This window comes from Lithobates pipiens, unplaced genomic scaffold (assembly GCF_037356315.1).
Source record: "Lithobates pipiens isolate NorthernLeopardFrog02 unplaced genomic scaffold, aLitPip1_a1.2 Scaffold_19, whole genome shotgun sequence".
Lineage (NCBI taxonomy): Eukaryota > Metazoa > Chordata > Amphibia > Anura > Ranidae > Lithobates > Lithobates pipiens.
The window spans coordinates 361,039,165-361,060,504 of record NW_027507764.1 but is presented as its reverse complement, the minus strand read 5'-3'; the positions used below and the strand labels follow the sequence as shown (position 1 = coordinate 361,060,504).

Below are 21,340 nucleotides of genomic sequence, written 5' to 3'. Positions count from 1 at the left end.
ATTGTTCGCCTAGATAGCTTTGGAATTTAAATAGCGGTTACAATAGTTTATAGCAACTGGTCCGGACCTGCGTTGTGTATTTGTGTAAATGTTTTTTATGTGTGTCCTGTGAGTTTTATTCGTTTGTGGTGAATTTATTGTTTAACTGCGTGGGCAACCTTTATGAATTGCACTTGGCTTTAATTCATTATTTATGGTAAATTTTTGAACATAATAATAATAATAAAGAAATATATTGCTTAAACCGATCAATTTAATATTGAATTATTTATTGTTGCCTATAGTAACCTCTTTACAGTCCGGGCCTGTACCCCCTTTTTTCCAGTACAGACAGGGTTAAATATGGTAAACATAACTCCCCAGCTCCTCCCTTAATATTACATAGATAGGGAAAATAAAATAAGATTTTATAGGATTTTTTTGTAAATAAAAAAGTAAGCAGCAATTTTTCATTATTTTTAAAAGATATGCTATGTGAATGAAAACATGTAATAAATATAATGTAAGTGTTACACCAGTTTGACTGCAAAGGTGGAACTGCACCATAATGCCTAGTACACATGCACTGCCGGTTTTAGGGCAGTACAACCATCCCTGTTGTACCAGGCTCGCCCCCATCAGCTACACAACAGGGCCCGGGCAGCATTACAAGTTGTTTCCGCTTTAAAAATAAAATAAATTCTAAACTCTTCCCCTGCTCCTACTTGCTTATGGAGGGGGGTGTATAATTTTCCTGGGCCTCCTCAGGTCAATAGAGGGGCCCAGGAGGGGGGCACAAAGGAGGAAGGAGGTCCCACCAACGTATTTACTGCCTTTAAGATGTGACTAGTAGCATTGGGTTCCTGGGACACAGTGAGAGGGATGGGTGTCTATTCCTCCAACAGTGTAACATCAGAAACTGGAAGTGACAAGGATTTTATCACTTCCGATTTCATTCTCATGTAAAGAAGCCATTACTGGCTTGAACAAGCATCTGATCAAATTGATCTTGGTTTGATCAGGTGCTGTGGTCGCCAGAGGACAGATATGGGGTCTATGCGAAAGCAGAAAAGAAAAAAGAGAAAAAATGTAAAGATACAGTGTACGTTTTTTTTTTTTATTTGTAATAAAATAAATAAAATACAATTTAAAATAAATTTAAACTACCCCCGCTCCTTCGTGCTTATGCGCAATTGTGAACGCACATGTTGGCTCCGCACGCATATGTAAAGGGCAACAAGCCTGCATTTTGTTTTGTGCCGGGGTCAGGGATGGAGACAGGGGTGCAGTCAAGGGCGTGGTTGAAGGGGGCCCCTGTTAGGTAGGCTGTATGTGGCCCCATAATTTCTAACAGCGGCCCTGTACACACAGCCAGTTCAATAAAAACAGACCGACATTCGGCACGTGTGTGTGTCAGACGAGCATGCTGGAAAACCAGCAGCCGACTGGCTCCAAATCAGTGCTCTCAGCCAATGGGGGAAGATCACTGTACTAACGTTGCATCTTTAGTACAGTGGCTCTGACCCAAGCAGTCAGTTTTTTTTTGTTCAACCCAAAAAAACTATAATACCCTGTACACATGATCGGACTTTCTGATGGAAAATGTGCGATCGAATCATGTTGTCGGAAAATCCGATTGTGTGTGGGCTCCATCTGACTTTTTCCATCGGAATATCCGACACACAAAGTTTGAGAGCTGGATCTAAAATTTTTCCGATAACAAAATCCGATCGTTAAATTCCAATCGTGTGTAGACAATTCCGATGGACAAAGTGCCACGCAAGCTCAGAATAAATTACGAGACAAAATCTATTGGCTACTGCCCTCTTTATAGTCCCGTCGTACGTGTTATACGTCACCTCGTTCTGAACAATCACATTTTCCGACAACTTTGTTTGACCGTTACAAGACAAGTGTGGGCCAAAATCCATCAAAAAAAAAATCCCACGGATTTTGGCGTCGGAATGTCCAACCGTGTGTACAGGGCATTAGTGTGTACTAGGCTTAAGAGTCAGAAGTAATTTTACACCTTTCTGCAAGTGAACAATTCCATGATTGCACCTTGTACATTTAAATTCATTCACACCTACCTATAAACAATAAAAATTTCCTGTATTGATTTGGCCTATTTTATTATGCACCTGAAAGAAGGATCTTTCTGCATTGCATATGAACTGCAATCCTAATTTCAAACTTCAGTATATATTTCTGGGCTCAGTTGCATATATCAAAGTATGTGTTTTTTGAGTGAGCTTGCATCAAAAGAGATGATTTTCAAAGTCATTGGTCTGGTCACCAGGTTTGTTATAGGTGGTGTCAGATTCCACAGCGCCTATTTCATCAGGCTCTTCAACTGGAATTCTGAGACTCTCTGTTGGTTCACTCATTACATTTTCCAGTGCAGCAGAATCTAAGGTTTCAGTTGAAGTTGTTTCTTCACCTTCTTGTCCATCATCAGGAGTGAAAGCCCCTTCCATTCTAAATTGAGACTGACTAGGCAATGCAGTCATTGGCCTTTCACGCAGCCTTTTCTTTAGTTCCTCTTCCTTTGTCTGTAATAGTCAAGCATTGCAACTGATATTAGTGAAACAATTCACAATACAAAGCAACATTATTGACTCTGTTAGACCTTATACTAATATACTGAGTGATTGTTTTACAATCACAGTGCATTCAGTTTAAGTTTCAGTCACTTTAGTGTAAAATGTTTGCCAGAGCTTTGATCTCAATAGCAAATAGAAAATAAGTTCATATAAGAATATGCTCATCTCTTCAAACACTATAAATAGGGATAATATTCCGCTTCAGCTTGCTGCCACCATGGGTTAGAGGCAAATCTTGTGTGTTTAAGATTTGCAGTCACAGGTAATTTATGTGCAGATTCACCTTAGAGAATTAAAAAAAAAATAATAACACACTAGCCAGCCGGCCTAGAAGGGCCAATAAGAAGGTTTCTGCATAAGCCAGCCACCTCATTAAAAACCAGGGGGTGGGCACAGGCTAGCCATCTTGTCAGTGTATTGGATGCTTTTTTATGGTAAGAATAAGAAGTGCAGAAAAACTGCATAGGGAGAGATTAGGGTCAGTTAGAAAGCTGTACTTTATTTCTGTTTGCTTCCTAATAGTGCTATCAAGACATAAAAAAGGGTTAAATGAGTTCCCCGGGAGTGCTTTCTAACTGTGTGGGGGATGCTGACACTAGACAGAGAGAGATCTGTGTTCCTGATTAGTATGAATCACAGATCTCTCTCTCTCCCTGTTTGATAGAACGATGGTCTGCCTTGTTTACGTAGACAGACCGCTGTTCTGTCATTCCCTAGAACTATCACGGGTGGCCGCCGGCAATTACGGCCACTGATTTTCACCCAGGGGAGTGGGTCGCCGGCAGCACGCATGCCCATCCCAGTCCAGAGAGCATGGACAACATACAGGTACATTGCTTCACGCAGCTAGGCTGCCCTGGACACAGGATATGTGCAGTGGATGGTCCAGAAGTGGTTAAAAGAAAAAAGTAAAGAACATTGTGCGCTTTAACAACTTTAACCCCACCCTATCCCAAAAGATAAAAGTTAGACATACAGGTTAGGTTAGGCCTATTATCCCAAACTATAACTGTTCTTCTGCTGGCCAGTTTTATATTGCTGTATCCTTTGCAGTATCTTAATTCTTGTAACTTTGTGTCCTTTGTCCCTAGTACATTTGGGCATAGCTGTTCAATTTTACACTGCTGTGTCATCTGTCATCATTCTCTTAATTCTTGTAGTAAAACACTTGTCTGTACTAATTTTCTCTAGTAAATTTTAGCCAATTCTCCTCAATTAAAAATGCCCTGCTGCTGGCTTAGTTTCTGTATTATATGCAGTCTTTTAATTTTAAATGAGAGAATAGGGACATCCTCAGTAGCTTACTGGTCAATATCTGTCAGTCAAAACACGCCTATTACTTTTTAAGGAAAAAGCATATGTCAATGCTAGAACCTCTCTTTTAAATTAAATGACTCAGAATTAGAATGCTGTGCTGCTGGTGCATGTACAACAAACTAGTTGTAAAAGAAAAAGAAAACAATTTCACAGCAAAAAGATGCAACATCAGTGTATGCAGTTACTGACACTGTACCGCTTTAAGGCATCACTCAAGCATGCTATAAACAGGATTTGGGTTTATTTAATATTACTCTTGAAGCCACATGAAAATATCCTCTCCCTGCTGTATGCTGTATGCTGTAGGAGTGCCCGGCTTCCCATTTTTTTTTTTTTTTTACAGTAGTGTGCATATTGGCCCTAAAAATGGCCAAAAAAGAGTCTACTAAGAGGGGTCCCCTTCTCCCCATAATAAATGCCAATGGATTTCTTCACTAAGTTTGGGTTTGCAGAGTTTTAAACAGGATCTAAAAAATGAGACGAAGCCAGGCAGATTCGCCCATCCCAGTCATAAATGTGCTGCATTGAGCGAATACTTCATATTGCAAGGGAAGGCCAGGATGGACACAAGGCCCTGGGCTACTGGTTGACTATTACTGTTGTGGTGTTTAAGGATGCCTTAGTTGTTAGTAAAGATTAGTCAACTGTTTTATGCAGGATATTATTACCTTTCTTCTTTCTTCAGCAGCCTTCATTTTAGCTTCAATATCTTCTCTAGTTAGACTTTTATTTTTCTTCTTTTTGGTTTTCAGTTTCTCCAACTTTGCAGGAGGTCTCCTTAGAGGCTTCCCAGGTGTTTCCATCTGAAGGCATATAAGATATAACCTTGTTATACAATTTGCATAGGAGAGACTATAGAGATGACCGTAAACATCCAAGTGAAATATGTAGTAATACAGAGGCCTCCCCTTCCATTTTGTAGCCCCCGGGCTTTATTGTATTTGGGAACTAATTCAGTTGTTTACATGCTACACCACCAACTGCACTACATCTTAGTAGTAACGGACTGTAGGGCCAATCAGTCCTTTAAACAAAGGGGTCTATAATAGATGGTTATGTTACTACCAAAGGGATCCAAAAAGGCTCCTGTTTGCATGTAGAAAAGTACAAGTGCTCACATACTCACCATGACATCGTATGCTTCCCCATTCCTAACAACCTTGCTCTGACCCTGTATTATTCCTGCAGACATAAGCTCCTCCAGGATATCTGTGGAAGTTTGCCTTTCCTTTATGTCTGCTTGTCTGTTCAGCAGGGACAAATCTATAACACCAGAACAGAAATCAAAAAATAAATGTAATGAAAACGTCAACATATGTATACCTTATATTATATACAGTATATATAAAGGATGTGTCCAGAAAGGAATGAGAATATTTCAAGAATTATTTTATTGAAAAATTTTACAATTGAACATTGTCTCCTTCAAAGTATGCACCTTGTGTAGTAAATGCTCCCAGCGATTCTTCCTTTCTTCATAGCATCTCTGAAAGTCTTCAAGTGGGATGGCATTCAGGGCATGTGTAGTGGCTCTTTGGACGTTATCCATACTACCAAAATGGTATCCTTTTTCATGTTCGAATCCTGAGTCACAATTTCATGAACAATTGACTTGGTAATTCCTGTTTCCTCTGTAATCGTTCCGATAGTGAGCCAATGGTCAAAAACGGAACAGAATGCGGATGCAGTGAGGTCTGTTCTCAACTGTGACTGATGGCTCACTATCATAATGATTGCAGAGGAAACAGAAATTATCAAGTCAATTTTTATTTAAATAGTGGCTCAGGATTTGAATATGAGAAAGGACACCATTTTGGTAGTGTGGATAACATCCAAAGAACCACTACGCAGGCTCTGAACGCCATCCCACTTGAAGGCTTCCAGGGATGCTATATAGAATGGAACAATCGCTGGGAGCATTGTTCACACTCACAATGTGCATACATTTAAGGAAACAATGTTCAGTTGTAAACTTTTTCAATAGAAGAATTTTTAAAACATCATTCTCATTAGTTTATGGACACGCCAAGTATTCATACCAATTGGAATTTTACTGTGCTTTTACTTTCTCCATTGGCTGATCACACACAGTTACAGTGCCTTGAAAAAGTATTCATACCCCTTGACATTTTCCACATTTTGTTATGTTACAACCAAAAACATATGTAATTTATTGGGATTTTATGTGATGGGCCAACACAAAGTGCCACATAATTGTGAAGTGGAAGGAAAATGATCAAATAGTTTTCTAAACTTTTTACAAATAAATATATGAAAAGCTTTGCGTACATTTATATTCATCCCACCTGAGTCAATACTTTGTAGAACCACCTTTCGCAGCATTTACAGCTGCAAGTCTTTTTGGGTATGTCTCCACCAGCTTTGCACATCTAGAGAGGGAACATTTTTGCCCATTCTTCTTTGCAAAATAGCTCAAGCTCTGTCAGATTGGATGGAGAGCATCTGTGGACAGCAATTTTCAAGTATTGCCACAGATTGGACTTTTACTGGGCCATTCTAAAGCCCCATACACACTATCAGATTTTCTGCTGATTTTTTTCCTTCAGATTTACCAAAACCATGTAGTGCAAGGGCCTGCCTGATTGCATACAAATTGAAACTCCTAAGTTTTGACCTCATATTATATGGTTTTGGTAAATCTGAAGGAAAAAATAAGCACAAAATCTGATAGTGTGTATGGGGCTTAACACATAAATATGCTTTAACCTCCCTGGCGGTATGATTAGTTATGATTTTAGGTGCTGAAAGCGGTACAATTATTTTGCATGGAGATTTGGTGTTTTTTTATTGTAGGCCTGCAATTCTTAGGAATAACTCTCTTAAATCTGTCCAAACCAGTCTTTATCTAGCAGACATCCCAGGTATGATAAAATTTATAATATAATAAATAATGATAATAAATAATAATAAAAATTATTCAATAATGTAATTAAATCCAAAAACACTGAAATTTGCTCATTTGCAGAATTGTCGCTGTCATTAGATTTAGTGTTTGATGACGAATTTCCCCACAAATTGCTATCGCTCAATTCTGCAAGTGATTATAATTTATTATCGCTGTTTTCTAGTCGGTCTAAAATCACTTTTGACATAAAGGGACAGTTTTTGGTTGCTATGGACAATCTCCAAATTCCAGGCAGAAAAAAACTGTATTTATATTATAAAAGTGCATGCAGGGCACTGGGCATACCACTAGGGACAAAGGGGGTGTGTATTTTTTTTATAGAGTACTGTAATCTGTAAGATTACAGTGTACTGTATATGTACTGTGTTTTTACTTTTTTGAATTTGGCGCCGATCCCGGCTCCCGTGCGTTGTAACGTCGCAGGGAACGGATCTCGGCGGCATTCGGGCACTGTGTGAATCGAGCAGAGGACAGCTCGCTCACACAGTGCGGAGGACATCGCTGGATCCAGGGGACAAGGTAAGTAACTTCTCCCTGTATCCTCCCTGGATCCAGCAATGCAATCCCGAGTCTGGCTCGGGGTTACCGCTCGTGGCACTGAAATCCCAGCCCGAGCCAGACTCGGGATCACCGCTAGGGAGGTTAAATTACACACAATATATAAATTTAAAATAGTTGTGTGTTGTGTAAACTTGTATAAGTAAAATTCAAATAAAACCAACAAGGGTGAATATAGTAAATGAAAAAAGCATATATGCAGGTAAGTAGATGATGGCTAATAATATATCAAAATATATGACAAAGATAAAATATAATAATCATATGGTACCATGGATCAGTGATTTAGCATACACATCACTACATAGAGGTAAAAATAATTCATAACCATTGATGATATTACAATAGAAGGTGCAACAGTTAATGGAAAGCGAAAAAAATAATAACGTAAAAGAAAAAATTAAAATAAGTTAAAAAATAATAAAATAGCAAGGTGCAATAGTGCTGAGGGCTAAATTCGAGTGAAAAAAAACACCTTATAAAGTTTGAACGGTGGTCTAAGTTGACGGAAAATTATTTATATCAAATGTCCATATACAGGTGCATATAGTGAAGTAAAGTGCTAGCTATACAAAGTCGCATAAGGTGCAAATACGTTGTTTAGCGACTATAACATAAGTCGCATAAAGCATAGGTGAACTTCAAATCAAAAAAATAAATAACAAAATCGCATAAAGTAAACTACAGGTGTAAATATCGTGCTGAGTGTTCTTCAATACAATAGGTGATGGTTAGGGTGATCCAACGGAGTTCAGTGTGATCCTAGGTGGTCAATTTATGGATGTCCCCTTATGAAGTCACGTGACCCGTGAAGAACACGCGTCGGGAATTACCGCTACCGGAAGTGACGTTGGTCGAGCTCGCTGCTTGTTTTTACATTGCCTTCTGTCATCCTATGTTTGTGAGTACCTGAAGTGTATTTTCTTTAATAAATACTGCATTTTCTTAAAATACTACACTATGGGGCATCCTTCCTTTATGCTTTAATCCTATATACTCGGCATGAGACTACCTACGGCAAATACCCCAAAGTAACTCTTAAAGAGGCCATGCACCATATAGTGAGTAGGAGAGGGACGCCAAACAGAAATTACACACAGATGGACTCTATTTACTAATTAAGTGACTTCTGGTTCCACTAGATTTTAGTTAGGGGTATCAGAGTAAAAGAGGCTGAATACAAATGCAAGCCACACTTTTCAGATATTTATTTTTATTTTGTTTACATGCGTTTTTCATTTTTGCTTATTTTGAAAAAAAAAGAAAAAATATATATTTTTATTTTCAAATGCTTCTAAATGCAAACACGGCTAAACGCGGCAAAACTGATGTTTTAAAGTGGGTTACTATCTGTCAAGTGTGTACATTAAGCCTTACTCTTTCTTGTGAAGACAGGATGTTTAGGGAAGCAGCACTGTCTGAGCTGGAGCCAACAGCACTAAAAGTAGTAAACTGCAAGTGCCTGGGTAAGAATTTTAACAAACATGTTATTGGGGAATGTTTATTTCATTGTGCTCAACGTGTTGAGCTAAAAAAAAAATGCTGAGCTTTTAATACTGCTTTAAACTAGATGTAAACCCGAATTCACTGACACTGAGTTTGCTAAAGCATTGTTTATCGTTAACGATTGTCATGCTTTTCTTCATATTAGAAAATATGGTTTTCCAATTTTTTTGCATTATTTATTTCATCTCAGTGCTACGAATCTCCTCCAGCCTTTTTGCAGCCATTTGTTGTCTATATGTATGCCTCTTTTAAGCTTTGGCCAGAGTGGGGAAGGCAGGTATTCAATCTATTGTGCTGTCCTGCTCCTTGTGAGTTATTGACAGCAACAAGATCCTTAGTGTGACATTGGCTTTTGTCTGAATAAAACATTTTTACTTAGTTAAGACAAGAGGGGTACCAACTGGTACAAGATACCAACAAATCATTACATTAGGGCTTAAAATATAGTGATAGCACCTAAATTATATTGGAAAAATCTACACACATACAAAAGCCCATCACGTATTAAACGCGAAGACTGAGATAGCTCTGACAAGATAATTCTCAATCTACAGATCTGATTTTAAGGAGAAAACAATTAACTTCTCGTTATGTAAACCTGTTTATTCACTTTTAAAACACCCTTTTGTTTTCAAAGATTTGAGATCACTTCTAGAAAGATAGGGGTTACCTTGCTGCTAGGATACTGCCATTCAATCTGTGTCTAATTACATAACATGAATAGAAGGAACAGTGAACACTGTCTTTTATGGTTGTCAATCAGGTTTTCACCTAAGCAACCCCATAATGATACAGTTAAAAAACATTCCATTAGCAAAAGAGTACTTAAAATTCTGCAAAATGGTATCTACTTTTTTGTGCCCATAACATTATTATCAATCAATTATGCTTTGTAGTAAATATTTATAATTAAAACATGAAAATATAATTCCTTATCTTATATTAAAAAATAAATAAAATAATAGGAGATCAAGCAAAATTTAAATCAGTGGGGTTGCTTTATGAACAAAGTTGAATGAAAGTTGGAAGTTTTGTCTTTAGAAATCAGTTAGGCTGGCCATAGGCGATGCAAATTTATTTCCTGCATCCACGGGTTGCAGGAAAGAAATTTGCACGATTCCCCCATCAACACAGACAGTGCTGACGGGAATCCCTCCTGCCGGGCCATTGCCTTCTTCTGGTGGGGGGCGGGGTCAGGCAGGGGGAAAGCCATCCCTGCCGGGTGAAGACCCAGGTGATTATTTCTAGTGGCTATACCAGTCCCTTGCGATTATTGGAAGCAAATCCGGCAGGCTGGTTGTACCCAAGTTGATCAATCAACTTGGTACATTAAGCATGCCCATTAATGGTTCGAACCCCGGCTGGTTCCTGCTGAATTAGCCGAGATTCTAACCATGTATGGCCAGCGTAATATACCTTAGAAAATTAAAAGGTATGTCATCGCTTGTTAACGGGCAACATCTGTACTTGTAATCTGTGATAAATCGACCCTATTACCTACTGTAGGACTTCATTACATGTACCATGGTTTGTTCATACATATAGGCACTTTGATATCACACTGAATGTGAAATTCACCATACATTTACTGCAGATGAACCCTTGCAGTGCCCCCTGCACAGTGTAATTGCTCATTGAGAAGGGACGTAGAAGAGGCTGTATTACTTATCTGACTTCCGCTCCAGCAGACCCCTTGCCTCCATTATGTTAACCCCCACCTCCTACAATACAAGGTTAATGTCTCTGCCTTGTACATGATGATGCAGAGGCTCCAACCATAGACCAGAGCATCGGGGAGAGGGGGAGAGCGTCACATTTTGGTGGAGCAAGGAGAAGGTAAGTAATGCAGCCACTTCTGCCACCTCCCATATTTAGCTTTAATCACCCCAGTTAGCTACTGAAAGTTATTAATGAATACATTTGCCATTGCTTGTTCATATATGGACATATTTATAATGCAGTAAATGTGACATTCATCAAATATTCACTGCAGGTGACTCAAGCATCTTATTTTAAAACAGGAAGATACACCTGCAGCAAATGTTTGGCGAATATCACATTCACTGCTTTAGAAATATACTCCACAATTTGACACTAAGTAAACTGAATGTATTTAAAAAAAAAAACTAGTAAGCATATGTATATTCTGCTGTGTGGAAAGCCAAAGCCAGCATTATACCAAATTTGTATCTGCTGCTGCTTTTTCCTTTTGCTCTTTGGTTTCCTTCTATTAATTATCCTTACACTGCACACTTTATAATATAGAAATATGCTGTAGCTCAGTAAATGGATCAAGGCAATTTCACACAATTACTTTTCTATTTTTATACTAATGTATGTTGTGCAGCTATAGTCTGAAAAGATCCTGTCGAGCTTTTGACTTGATGGAAAATGTCAAAGAAACTAAAGAAAATGTGAAGGGTATGTGTGCCTATAGATGTTCTTTGACTAAGAGCTGAGCTGTGGAGTGTTCTGCTGTGGTTAAAGAGAACCTATCACTGTTCAAATAAATAGTTGTTGGCCGTTGATCAGGGCTGCAAAAGCTAAGTACGTATCTACTATAAAATGGTAACAATATAATAGGGCCTATGTGCTGCTTGCGGAATATTTTCTGTCTATGTAATATTGTGGGGTTGATTTACTAAAGGCAAATCCACTTTGCACTGTCGCTGAAGATCTGAGGGGGACATGCAAAGAAAATAAAAAACAGCATTTTAGCTTGCACATGATTGGATGATAAAATCAGCAGAGCTTCCCCTCATTTCAGATCTACCCCTCAGATCTACAGCGACTGCACTTCCAAGTGCACTTGCAGTACAAAATTGATTTGCCTTTCGTAAATAACCCCCTATGTTTCTATTCAGGTTAGACCTATTTTACATCTTACTGGTTCAGATTTTAAAAGAAATTCTCCAATACATCCACGTTTTGAATAGGAAACCATGTAATGAACCATTAAAGGAATGCTGTACTAAGAAATATGGATAGCCTGTTATTGCTGACTTCCTGCTTCTGAAAATGTTTGACGCTCGGTTGTCAAATGGATCCAATGGCTTCTGTATTTCTCTAGTCACTCGCCTGGAATGCAGATCACATGTTCAATCCAAGTGGCTTTGCATGCTTGTTCTGGGTCTGTGGTTCATTGAAGCAGGAGGAAGCCAGACTACTATGCATGTTTGAAGGCTGTTAACAATACACACACACACACACACACAGACACACACTAGTAGCTATGAAAACGTTCCTATATACATTATACCTGTAGAAACTCTAAATTACTTATGCTGGGGCTTAATATCAGTTGTTCTTAAAGTGTCACTAAACCCACATCATAAAAAAAAATAAAAATTCTGTATTCTGCTAAAAAAAAGTGCTGATCCTGCTGCTCTCTATCTCCACCGTTTGTTCACATCCCCAGTTCAGCTAGGGATTTTGCAGCTTTGGTGGCAACTATGCACATGCTCAGTTTTCAGTGAATTTCTATGCTGAGCATTTCCTCCCTATCACATCTGAGCAGCCCATGTGACCATAGAGTCACACCTGTGGGCGTATACACAATGGTAAATGAGAATCCACTACCTCCCTCTTCCTCCGTGCCCACTAACAAGCTAAATATAATGGGGGTGGGATATTACATGTAGATTAATGGGGGCTTCGCCTCCCTGTTATTCTAAGACACAGATGCCAAAAAAAAGATTTAAAACAGTTTATTGATATTAATTATTTATTTTTACTCTGGGTTACAAAGACTGTTTTTCTTTATTTTGAACAGCAGAGGATTAGAAGCTCCACCTACATATGTTCCTATGCAGACAGACTAGGAAAGATCTGGGCCATGTGACAGCTGTATATTTATTAGGAAAGAGGTGCTTAGATTTTTTTTTTTTTTATTACAATGCCATCATACATATGCAGAAATAGAAGAGACAATGGGGGTTATTTACTAAAGGAAAATCCATATTGTACTGTAAATGCACTTGGAAGTAAAGTTGCTGTATAGATCAGAGGGGGACATGCAAGGAAAATAAAAAAACAGCATTTTAGCTTGCACGTGATTGGATGATAAAATCAGCAGAGCTTCCACTCATTTCAGCTCTACCCCTTAGATTTAGAGCAACTTAAGGCACTTGCAGTGAAAAGTGGATTTTCCTTTTGTAAATAACCCCCAATGTCAATTAAACAGTGTGAGGTTGATTAACTAAAAGTGGAGATTGTAAAATCTGGTGAAGCTCTGCATAGAAATCAACCAGCTTCCAGGTTTTATTGTCAACGCTTTATTGAACAAGCGGAAGTTAGAAGCTGATTGGCTACCATGCATAGCTGCACCAGATTCATTAGTGCTCCCATTTTAGTAAATCTCCCCCTGTGTGTTAAGTATCACTTTAATGGTCAAGTAGTCAATGGTCATTCCTAACAGTTTCAAAACTTGCCGACCCCATCCTGCCTCCTTAAAGTCATACTTTATTATTAACAATGAGGCAGCCCATCATAAAGATGGGCCAACAATAATGTAGGGGAGCAGAAGTAAGTGGGCAAGCTCTGACACTTCCCGAAAGCATCACTTTAAACCATAAGTAAAACTAATAGGTAGTTTCTCTTACCATTATTCAAAACATGTGTTCTTCTTGGAGAAGCAACCTCTACTATTCCTGGTAGACGATTGCCTACACCCTCATCTTCAAAACCTAAGCCACTATCCATTGTTCCTTTTGACACTGCTGATCCATCTCTGACATTGTTGCCATTGTCTCTTGGAGACTTAAGTTCATCCTACAAATAAATAGGCAAATATTGTACAAATCAGCAGGCAAGGGTAATTCTGGACAATGTTCATATCTCACATTGTTTCCTCTGTTACTCACAGACCAACATGCTATATACATGATATAAAATAATAGATATTAGCAGCCAATATTTATGGTGAACATCTACAATGAAAAAAAAAACATTTAAAGCAGAGTTCCACTGTTTTGTAAGTTTATTAAAAGTCAGCAGCTACGAAAAGTGTACCTGCTGACTTTTAATAAACAGACGTTCACCTGTCCCATGGTCCGGTGATGTGGCTGACCGAAGCCTCGCTCCTCTTCCCTTCCTCTCTGCAGTGCCGTCTGCTGTGGGCACCTAGCTGTGATAGCTTGCGGCTTCACAGCCGGGCATGCACTGCGCATGCATGAGTGGCGCTGCATTCTCCTAGTGGCAAGGCAATCTTCTGGGACCTGTGATGTGTCCCAAAAGATTGTAGAGGGAGGGCACCTAGGGGGAGAGGAGGAGTCGCCTAGGTGGCCAAGCTGTGGAAAGAAGGAAGTGGGACAGGAAGTACCTATCAAAACCAATTACCCCCCCCCCCCAAAAAAAATACATGCAAAATGTGACATCTAAGGGGGCAAGGAGTGCTTAAAGTGGAAGCTCCACCTTTGGACCTTTGGGTGGTACTCTGCTTTAAGCATAAAACATTAAACAAACATGGGTACTATGATATACCTGGATGCACCCATCAATGACTCCTCCAGAACTCCGGAACCCCTTAAAATTCAGGACAAATTCATATACAAGTACAAAGCCAAGAACCGACCCCCTTCCCTCCAAAAGCCTTACTATTGGACACTAAGCATGTATATGCCCAGGAAGGAGGTACTGAAAATGGAGCAAGAACAAAAAAGGGCAACAAAGCTAATAAGGGATCTGGGAGGATATTAGTTATGAAGAAAGGCTGCGAGCACTGAACTTATTCTCTGGTTCTTTACTCTAAGAGCGGTAAGGATGTGAAATTCCTGGTCTGAGCGGGGAGCATCGATAGTTTTAAAAAACTATTAGATAAGCACCTGAACGGCCGCAACATACAGGGATATACAATGTAATACTGACATATAATCACACACATAGGTTGGACTTGATGGACTTGTGTCTTTTTTCAACCTCACCTACTATGTAACTATATCATATTTTAGGTCCAATAGTTAGCGCTGGGGACAGGTGAGCCCTCACAATTGCTTACAAAACTTGAAATTTGCTTATCAGAGCACCTTGAGTTTTAGAGGGGATTGTGGTTCTTGAAAAACATTGATGTTAAAGGTTTACATATTGTCCTATTTAGATTTCTTTAATACTGAATCAACAGACCATGTAACACACATCAATCTTGAGCATTCAAACAAGTGTGTGCTGAACCTGGATATATATTGCTTAAGCTACAGTCATGTGTGATTCCATACCACGGACATCTCAGCCTTTTGTGATGGGTTTCAGTAATTAAAGTTTTCTGCCCTTTTGTCCTGCAAGTTGGTGGCTGGCTGCTTTTCAAGTAACCATGTGTGGTTACTGTGGGGGCAAGAGGGGAATGGATTGTGTGCTTGCAGAAAGAGAATTTAAGTGTTTATATATATTTGTTGTGAATTTGCTAGAGAGTAACATTGTTTCTATTCATTTAAGAACCCAATCAAGTTATTTTCAATGTTTAAAAAAAGAGAAAGATACTACCAAATAGATACTCTTGTGCCAACATCTGCAAATCTATAACCCATGGGGTTGAGAGAACTGCAAGGTGTGTTCCTACAGAATTGCACTCAGCTTACAGCTGTGAATTTTTTATGTAAACTCAGATATGAAAGCTGTGAAAATATCTCCCTATTGCCCTGTAAATGTATTTGTGCAAAGTTTTTTTTTTTTTTATAATGATGTGAGTAAAATGTTTAATGCCAGCTGATCCCGGCAGGTTCTACTTTTTCTTAAGCCTTCTACAAAAGCTCCCAATAGGCAAAAGCTACAGACTGTATACACAAGGCACTAGGTTCAATTTACTAAACATATAATAATTATTATTTGCTACAACAATCATTATATGTACTAATTAGGTTCAATTAATAGGCAAAAATAACAGTAATGTGGCTGAAAATCACAATAATTATGGCAAAGTACTATGTTTTAGCCTGATGAACGAAGCCTTAAAGCAGGAGTTCCGCCGTTTTTTTTTTTTTTTTTTAAAAGCCAGCAAATACTGCAGCTGCTGACTTTTAAAATAAGGACACTTTCCCGCCCAGCAGGCCTGCGATGTCGGCACCCGAAGCCGATCTCTCGATCGTCTCTCGGGTGCTGCCGCCGCCATCTTGGGTATGGGAATCAGGAAGTGGAGCCTTGCGGCTTCATTTCCCGGTTCCCTACTGCGCATGCGCGAGTCGCGCTGAGCAATAAGGATGGTCCTGGGATCCGTGTGTTTCCCATCAGACAGCGGGGGACCTGCGGAAAGGGGCGTAAATATCTGTAGATTCTGCGGATATCTATGCCGGAAGTGGGTGCAGATACCTGTACTGTACAGGTATCTGCACCCCCCTCCCCCTTGAAAGGTGCCAATTGTGGCGCCGGAGGGGGGGGTTCCAATGAGCGGAAGCTCCACTTTAGGGTGGAGCTCCGCTTTAAGAGACAACTCTTAGCCCTTGTACACACGGTCGGAGATTCCGAGGGAATGTGTCCTATCGGACCGTTTTGTCGGATATTCCGACTGTGTGTGGTCTCCATCGGACTGTTTCCGTCGGAGTATCCAACGGACCAAGTTTTCCAACTTGTCCGTAAAATTTTCCGACAAAATGCTCTGATCGGACATACTCCGATCATGTGTAGCCTACTCCGACGGACAAAGTGCCACGCATGCTCAGATCAAATTCCTAGACCAAAGCTATTGGCTACTAGCTTGAACGTAGTCCCGTTGTAACGAAAAATAACGTCATCACGTTATGTACAATCGGATTTTCCAACAACTTTGTCCGACCGTGTGTATGCAACAGTTTCGGACAAAATCCGTCAGACAAAATCCGCCAGACAAAATCCAACGGATTTGGTTGTCAGAATGTCCGACCGTGTGTACAAGGGCTTATGTTATAAATGGCTTAAGATGACTACAAGGCAAGCTTTCCTGTGTTCTCTACATGTTAAGTATGTAGAAGCCAAGCACCAATCTCAAACCAGGCTGCAGCAGCTCTGTACTCTACCGCTACATGTTATTTCCAGCTTGGGACTGATTATAAAAGATCCTCTGGTAGCTACAATTCCCACTTCAAACCTTATTATAGTTCTTGAAATATAAAAACACTCTCTGTGGAAAGGCCAAAAAATATCTTCATTCATTTGTATATTTATATATTGTAGAGAATCTTTTATTTTGATAGGATAGTTGTATATCCAAAATAATTATTTAGTTTTAATAATAATGTATCCATATAAAGCACAAAAACACAATGGGGTCGATTTACTAAAGGCTAATATACTGTGCATTGCAAGTACAGTTGCTCTAGATCTGAGTAAAGGAGGTGAAGCTCTGCCGATTTCTATCATCCAATCACGTGCAAGCAAAAATACTTTTTTTTCCCTAGCATGTAATTGGGTATTCGATATAAAAATATATAAATCTTGCGAGCTACTCTAGAGCAACCTGAGACTGCAATCAGCGTGGGGTATTAAGTAACCTGAGTTTACAACCTAGCGTCAGGTGTGGTATTACAATTCCTGTGAAACAAAGTGCATATTCATAGCTGCTAAGCATTGATCACAGTCTTATAATCTGTGAAAACATATATACAAAAAAAAATGCAGCGCTGTGTGATACTGAACCTTACAAATGCATAGATAGTGCCATAAACAATAAAAGTCAATATTGCTAAAAAATGTAACTATGAACATAAAAAAAAAAAAAAATTGTGTAACAAGAAGCTCACAGTGATTTTGTATTACTCCTTAAAGAGGAAGTAAACCCTGATGAGTTTACTTCCTCTTTCATTCCCTGCAAAGGCAAAGCATAATGGACTACTATGCATCGCATAGTAGTCCATTATGTGTCACTTACCTGACACAGGAGCCAGCGAAGTCACCGCTGTCCCCTGTAGTCCGCCGCATTCATCTTCTTGGTGGGGTCTCGCAGCTGCGCCGCTGTCATTCGGCGAAGCCGCGATGACGTCACTCCCGTGCATGCGCACGGGAGCGACATGCGCGGCAGCTCCGTCGTTGAGAATGCCGCGCTCAGTGCGCCTGCGCGCTGCTGTCTACGGCGCATGCGCCGTAGACAGCGGTGCCTGTTTTCGGGCAAATATCTCCTAAACCATATAGGTTTAGGAGATATTTCTTGGACCTACAGGTAAGCCTTAATCTAGGCTTACCTGTAGGTCAAAGTGGTTTGTAAGGGTTTACAACCACTTTAATATCAAGTGTCCAAAAAAAAAAAGATTTTTCTTCTCCCAATTTTCATCAGTCCACGAGACAAAAGTGTAAATTGGGGTATTATACGTATTACTGTCCAAAAAGTGACTCTAGTGATGATAATCCCGATCAGAAGAGGGTGAGAGGTGCTTCCCCACACTGTGTGAATGTGCTCACCTCCAACTGTGTGACCGCACACTTAAGTTAATGCACAATAATCCACTAAAAAAAGGGGGGGGGGGGGCTATCTTCCTAGTACTGCTAAGCAAGTATATTGCTGACCGGTACCGAGATCATCCTTTTTTCTCCCCTTTTTAGTGGAGATCAGCCTGGGGAGCTGTCTCTACTTCCCATTATGAAATAAAGCAAAAAAAGGCAATACAAATCTCTGAAGTCATTTTTAGCCTCTCAAGCCATTTTAATTACACACACTGTACTAGGAGTAATGAAAAAGGTAGAGCAGTATTTATTAAATCTAATAATTAATATGACTCACACACTAGAATAAGGACATCATATTTCCTGTATTATAGTTTTATGTGTGGGCTGCGGAAATAAGAGAACCTGAGTTTAAAGTGGAGTGCCACTCGTAAGTTTATAAAAAGTCAGCAGCTACAAAAAGTGTAGCTGCTGACTTTTAATAAGCAGATACTCACCTGTCCCACAGTCCAGCTATGTGGTCGCCCAAAGCCTCGCTCCTCTCCGCCACCTCTCCGCAGCTCTAGCATTGCAAGTGCGGGCTACCCGGCTGTGACAGCTTGCAGCTTTACAGCCGGCTGCACATTGCGCGAGTCGCGCCACGCTCTCTTAGTGGCCAGGCAATCTTCTGGGACCTGTGATGTGTCCCAAAGGATTGCAGAGAGGGATGGGGAGAGGGGTAATCACCAAGGGGAGAGGAGGAGTAGCCTAGGCGGCGAGGCGATGAGAGCAGGAAGTGGGAGCTGGATACCTGTCAAAACTAAGTTGAGAAAAAGAAAAATGGAAACCAATTAAAGTATGGGTACAAAATAATACCACTACTTATCCACTCAGTTAAAAGTGGGGCTAAGTGGCCAGCCTAGCATATGAAAAAACAGAAACATATCAAGGTAGAGTGTATAGTTCAAAGTACCACTTAATGGAGCCACAGGGAAATAGTATCACAATAATGCAAAAATAAAATTATTAAAATATCCAAAAGTTTATTAATGGAAAAAATTACAAAATGAATATTGAAAAATAAAACAATACCATCACCTTCCACCATTAAAAGACAGCTTTGTCTATAAAAGCAATGCGTCTAGATACCATCCATGCATCCATATATATAGCATATATATATATATATATATATTCACTGCAATGAGCAAATAGGCAATAGGGTTTAATGGCACCACTGGATGCTGCATGAATCAAAAATTCATGAAAAACAAAAAACAATAAGTACCCGCCCCCCCCCCCCCAAAAATGACATGCTAAATGTGGCATGTAAGGGGACGAGGATTGCATAAAGCGGAACTTCCACTTTTGGGTGGAACCCCACTTTAAATTTCTCTGAAATTTCACCAGGTCATAGGATTTCGGTAAAGTTTGCCATATGGGCTAAATTCATTGTAGTCAAAGGGGGAGGTGAGATTACAATGGTTTTTGGTGTTTCTTTCTTTTTTTTGTTATATATACTTGACTAGTAGTTCTGACAATCTCACAAAAATGTTACCTCAGTAGTCTCATTATTATACTTTTTTTTTTCCAAAGAAACAAACAAAAAAAAAGACAGAAATAAACAAAAAAAGTAAAATATTAATAAAAAATAACCAACAAAAATTGGAATTAAACTAAACAAAAGAAGTATTTTTTTTTCCCATGCAAACTCTGCTTTGGGAGTTTTCTACCAAAATTTGGCTGACAGCAAAACCAATTTGGCAGAAATTTTTGTGCTTCCTGGTGATTTGTCGAATCGATTTAAGATCGGCGCTAGAAATAGATTATTGGGAACAAACTGATGTATTTATTCCAGTAGTGTACAGATCATTATTGTTTATTAGGCGTATGATTATTAATGATCTATGGGAAGCTGTGGCTAAGCTCCATAAGGATACAAGTGACAAGGTGAGTGCTGGCATTCTGCATGCCTCGCCTATGATGAGCTCTCCTGCAGGTGTCTATGGATGGGGATAGTACACAGCATATCGCCTGACCTTGGCTGCCGGCTTTACTTTCTCTCCCCAGCCTCTCTTTCTCCCGTCCGTGGGCTGAACGACTCTCACTCTGGAGCTCTGGCATCCCATGGCGATGGATGGCGCTGTAATGGAATGTGTGTGCGTGGCGCGCCGGGCTCTGCATTCTTTTATAGCGCCGGTCCGGTTACTATGGACTCCGCCGTCCCCATGGCAGGTTGCTACAATACGTGACGTCAGGCGGCCGTACTGCGCCGTGTACGTGAATACCCCGGGGCTGCGCACACTGCTGCTAGAAGGGTGACAAGGGTGACTGCTCTAGTGAAATAAGATTATTACTATAAGTTATCGCTACTATCCAGCGTGTTCACTTATGGAGCTGAATATACAAAGTGTACAGTCAATTGACCTCCTTTAGTAAGGTGTGGAGTGAGTGACAAGTGAACCTGATGTTTTAACCACTTGCCCTCCGGAAGGTTTACCCCCCTTACTGACCAGGCCATTTTTTTGCGATGTGGCACTGCGTTAACCGCTTCAATACCAGGCATTTCCCCCCCCCCTTCCCACCCAGGACAATTTTCAGCTTTCAGCGCTCTCACATTTTGAATGACAATTATGCAGTCATGCAACGCTGTACCCAAATGAAATTTTTATCTTTGTTTCACACAAATAGAGCTTCCTTTTGGTGGTATTTCGAAACAATAACGTTTTATTTGTATTAAAAAAAACAGATGTGCAATCATACTAACATTTGTACATGAGGTTTGGAATGTAAGGTAAGTACTTAGTATAACTGAATTCAATGATTATGAGTATTTTTGATAAAAGAAACATTATTTAATCACGTCACGGTTTGACATTGTATTTTCTGAGTTCAGCGAAGCTTTTGGTGGTATTTAATCACCACTGGGGTTTTTATTTTTTGCTAAACAAACTAAAAAAAGACCAAAATGTTTGAAACAAGAACGTTTTTCTTCGTTTCTGTTATAACATTTTTTTCTTTCACTGAGGGGCACTAATAAGGTGGCACTAAAGGGAAACTTATGAGGAGGTTCTAATATGTAGAATTTATGGGCACCGATAAGCGGCACCAATATGCAGCATTGATGGGC

The 21,340-nt window shown here is 39.7% G+C and overlaps 1 protein-coding gene across 1 annotated transcript; it reads right to left on the bottom strand.

The window, feature by feature from the left end:
• Positions 1 to 252: 252 nt before the first annotated feature.
• Positions 253 to 20,413, bottom strand: STMND1 (stathmin domain containing 1). Its single transcript, XM_077492235.1, has 5 exons — positions 20,250 to 20,413; positions 13,491 to 13,659; positions 5,026 to 5,162; positions 4,568 to 4,702; positions 253 to 2,531 (listed from the first exon to the last, which is right to left on the bottom strand). The coding sequence occupies exons 1-5, from the start codon at positions 20,337 to 20,339 to the stop codon at positions 2,238 to 2,240; spliced, it is 825 nt and encodes a 274-aa protein (XP_077348361.1). The 5' UTR covers positions 20,340 to 20,413; the 3' UTR covers positions 253 to 2,237.
• Positions 20,414 to 21,340: the final 927 nt, after the last annotated feature.

Bases quoted from the DNA above. Each gene is read 5' to 3' on its own strand.
- STMND1 (XM_077492235.1), bottom strand. From the start codon at position 20,339: ATGGGATGCCAGAGCTCCAGAGTGAGAGTCGTTCAGCCCACGGACGGG. The intron at 13,660-20,249 runs GTCAGGCGATAT...ATTTATTTGTAG, and splicing joins AAGTAAAGCCGGCAGCCAAG to GATGAACTTAAGTCTCCAAG. The intron at 5,163-13,490 runs GTAAGAGAAACT...CTGGTGTTATAG, and splicing joins AACACATGTTTTGAATAATG to ATTTGTCCCTGCTGAACAGA.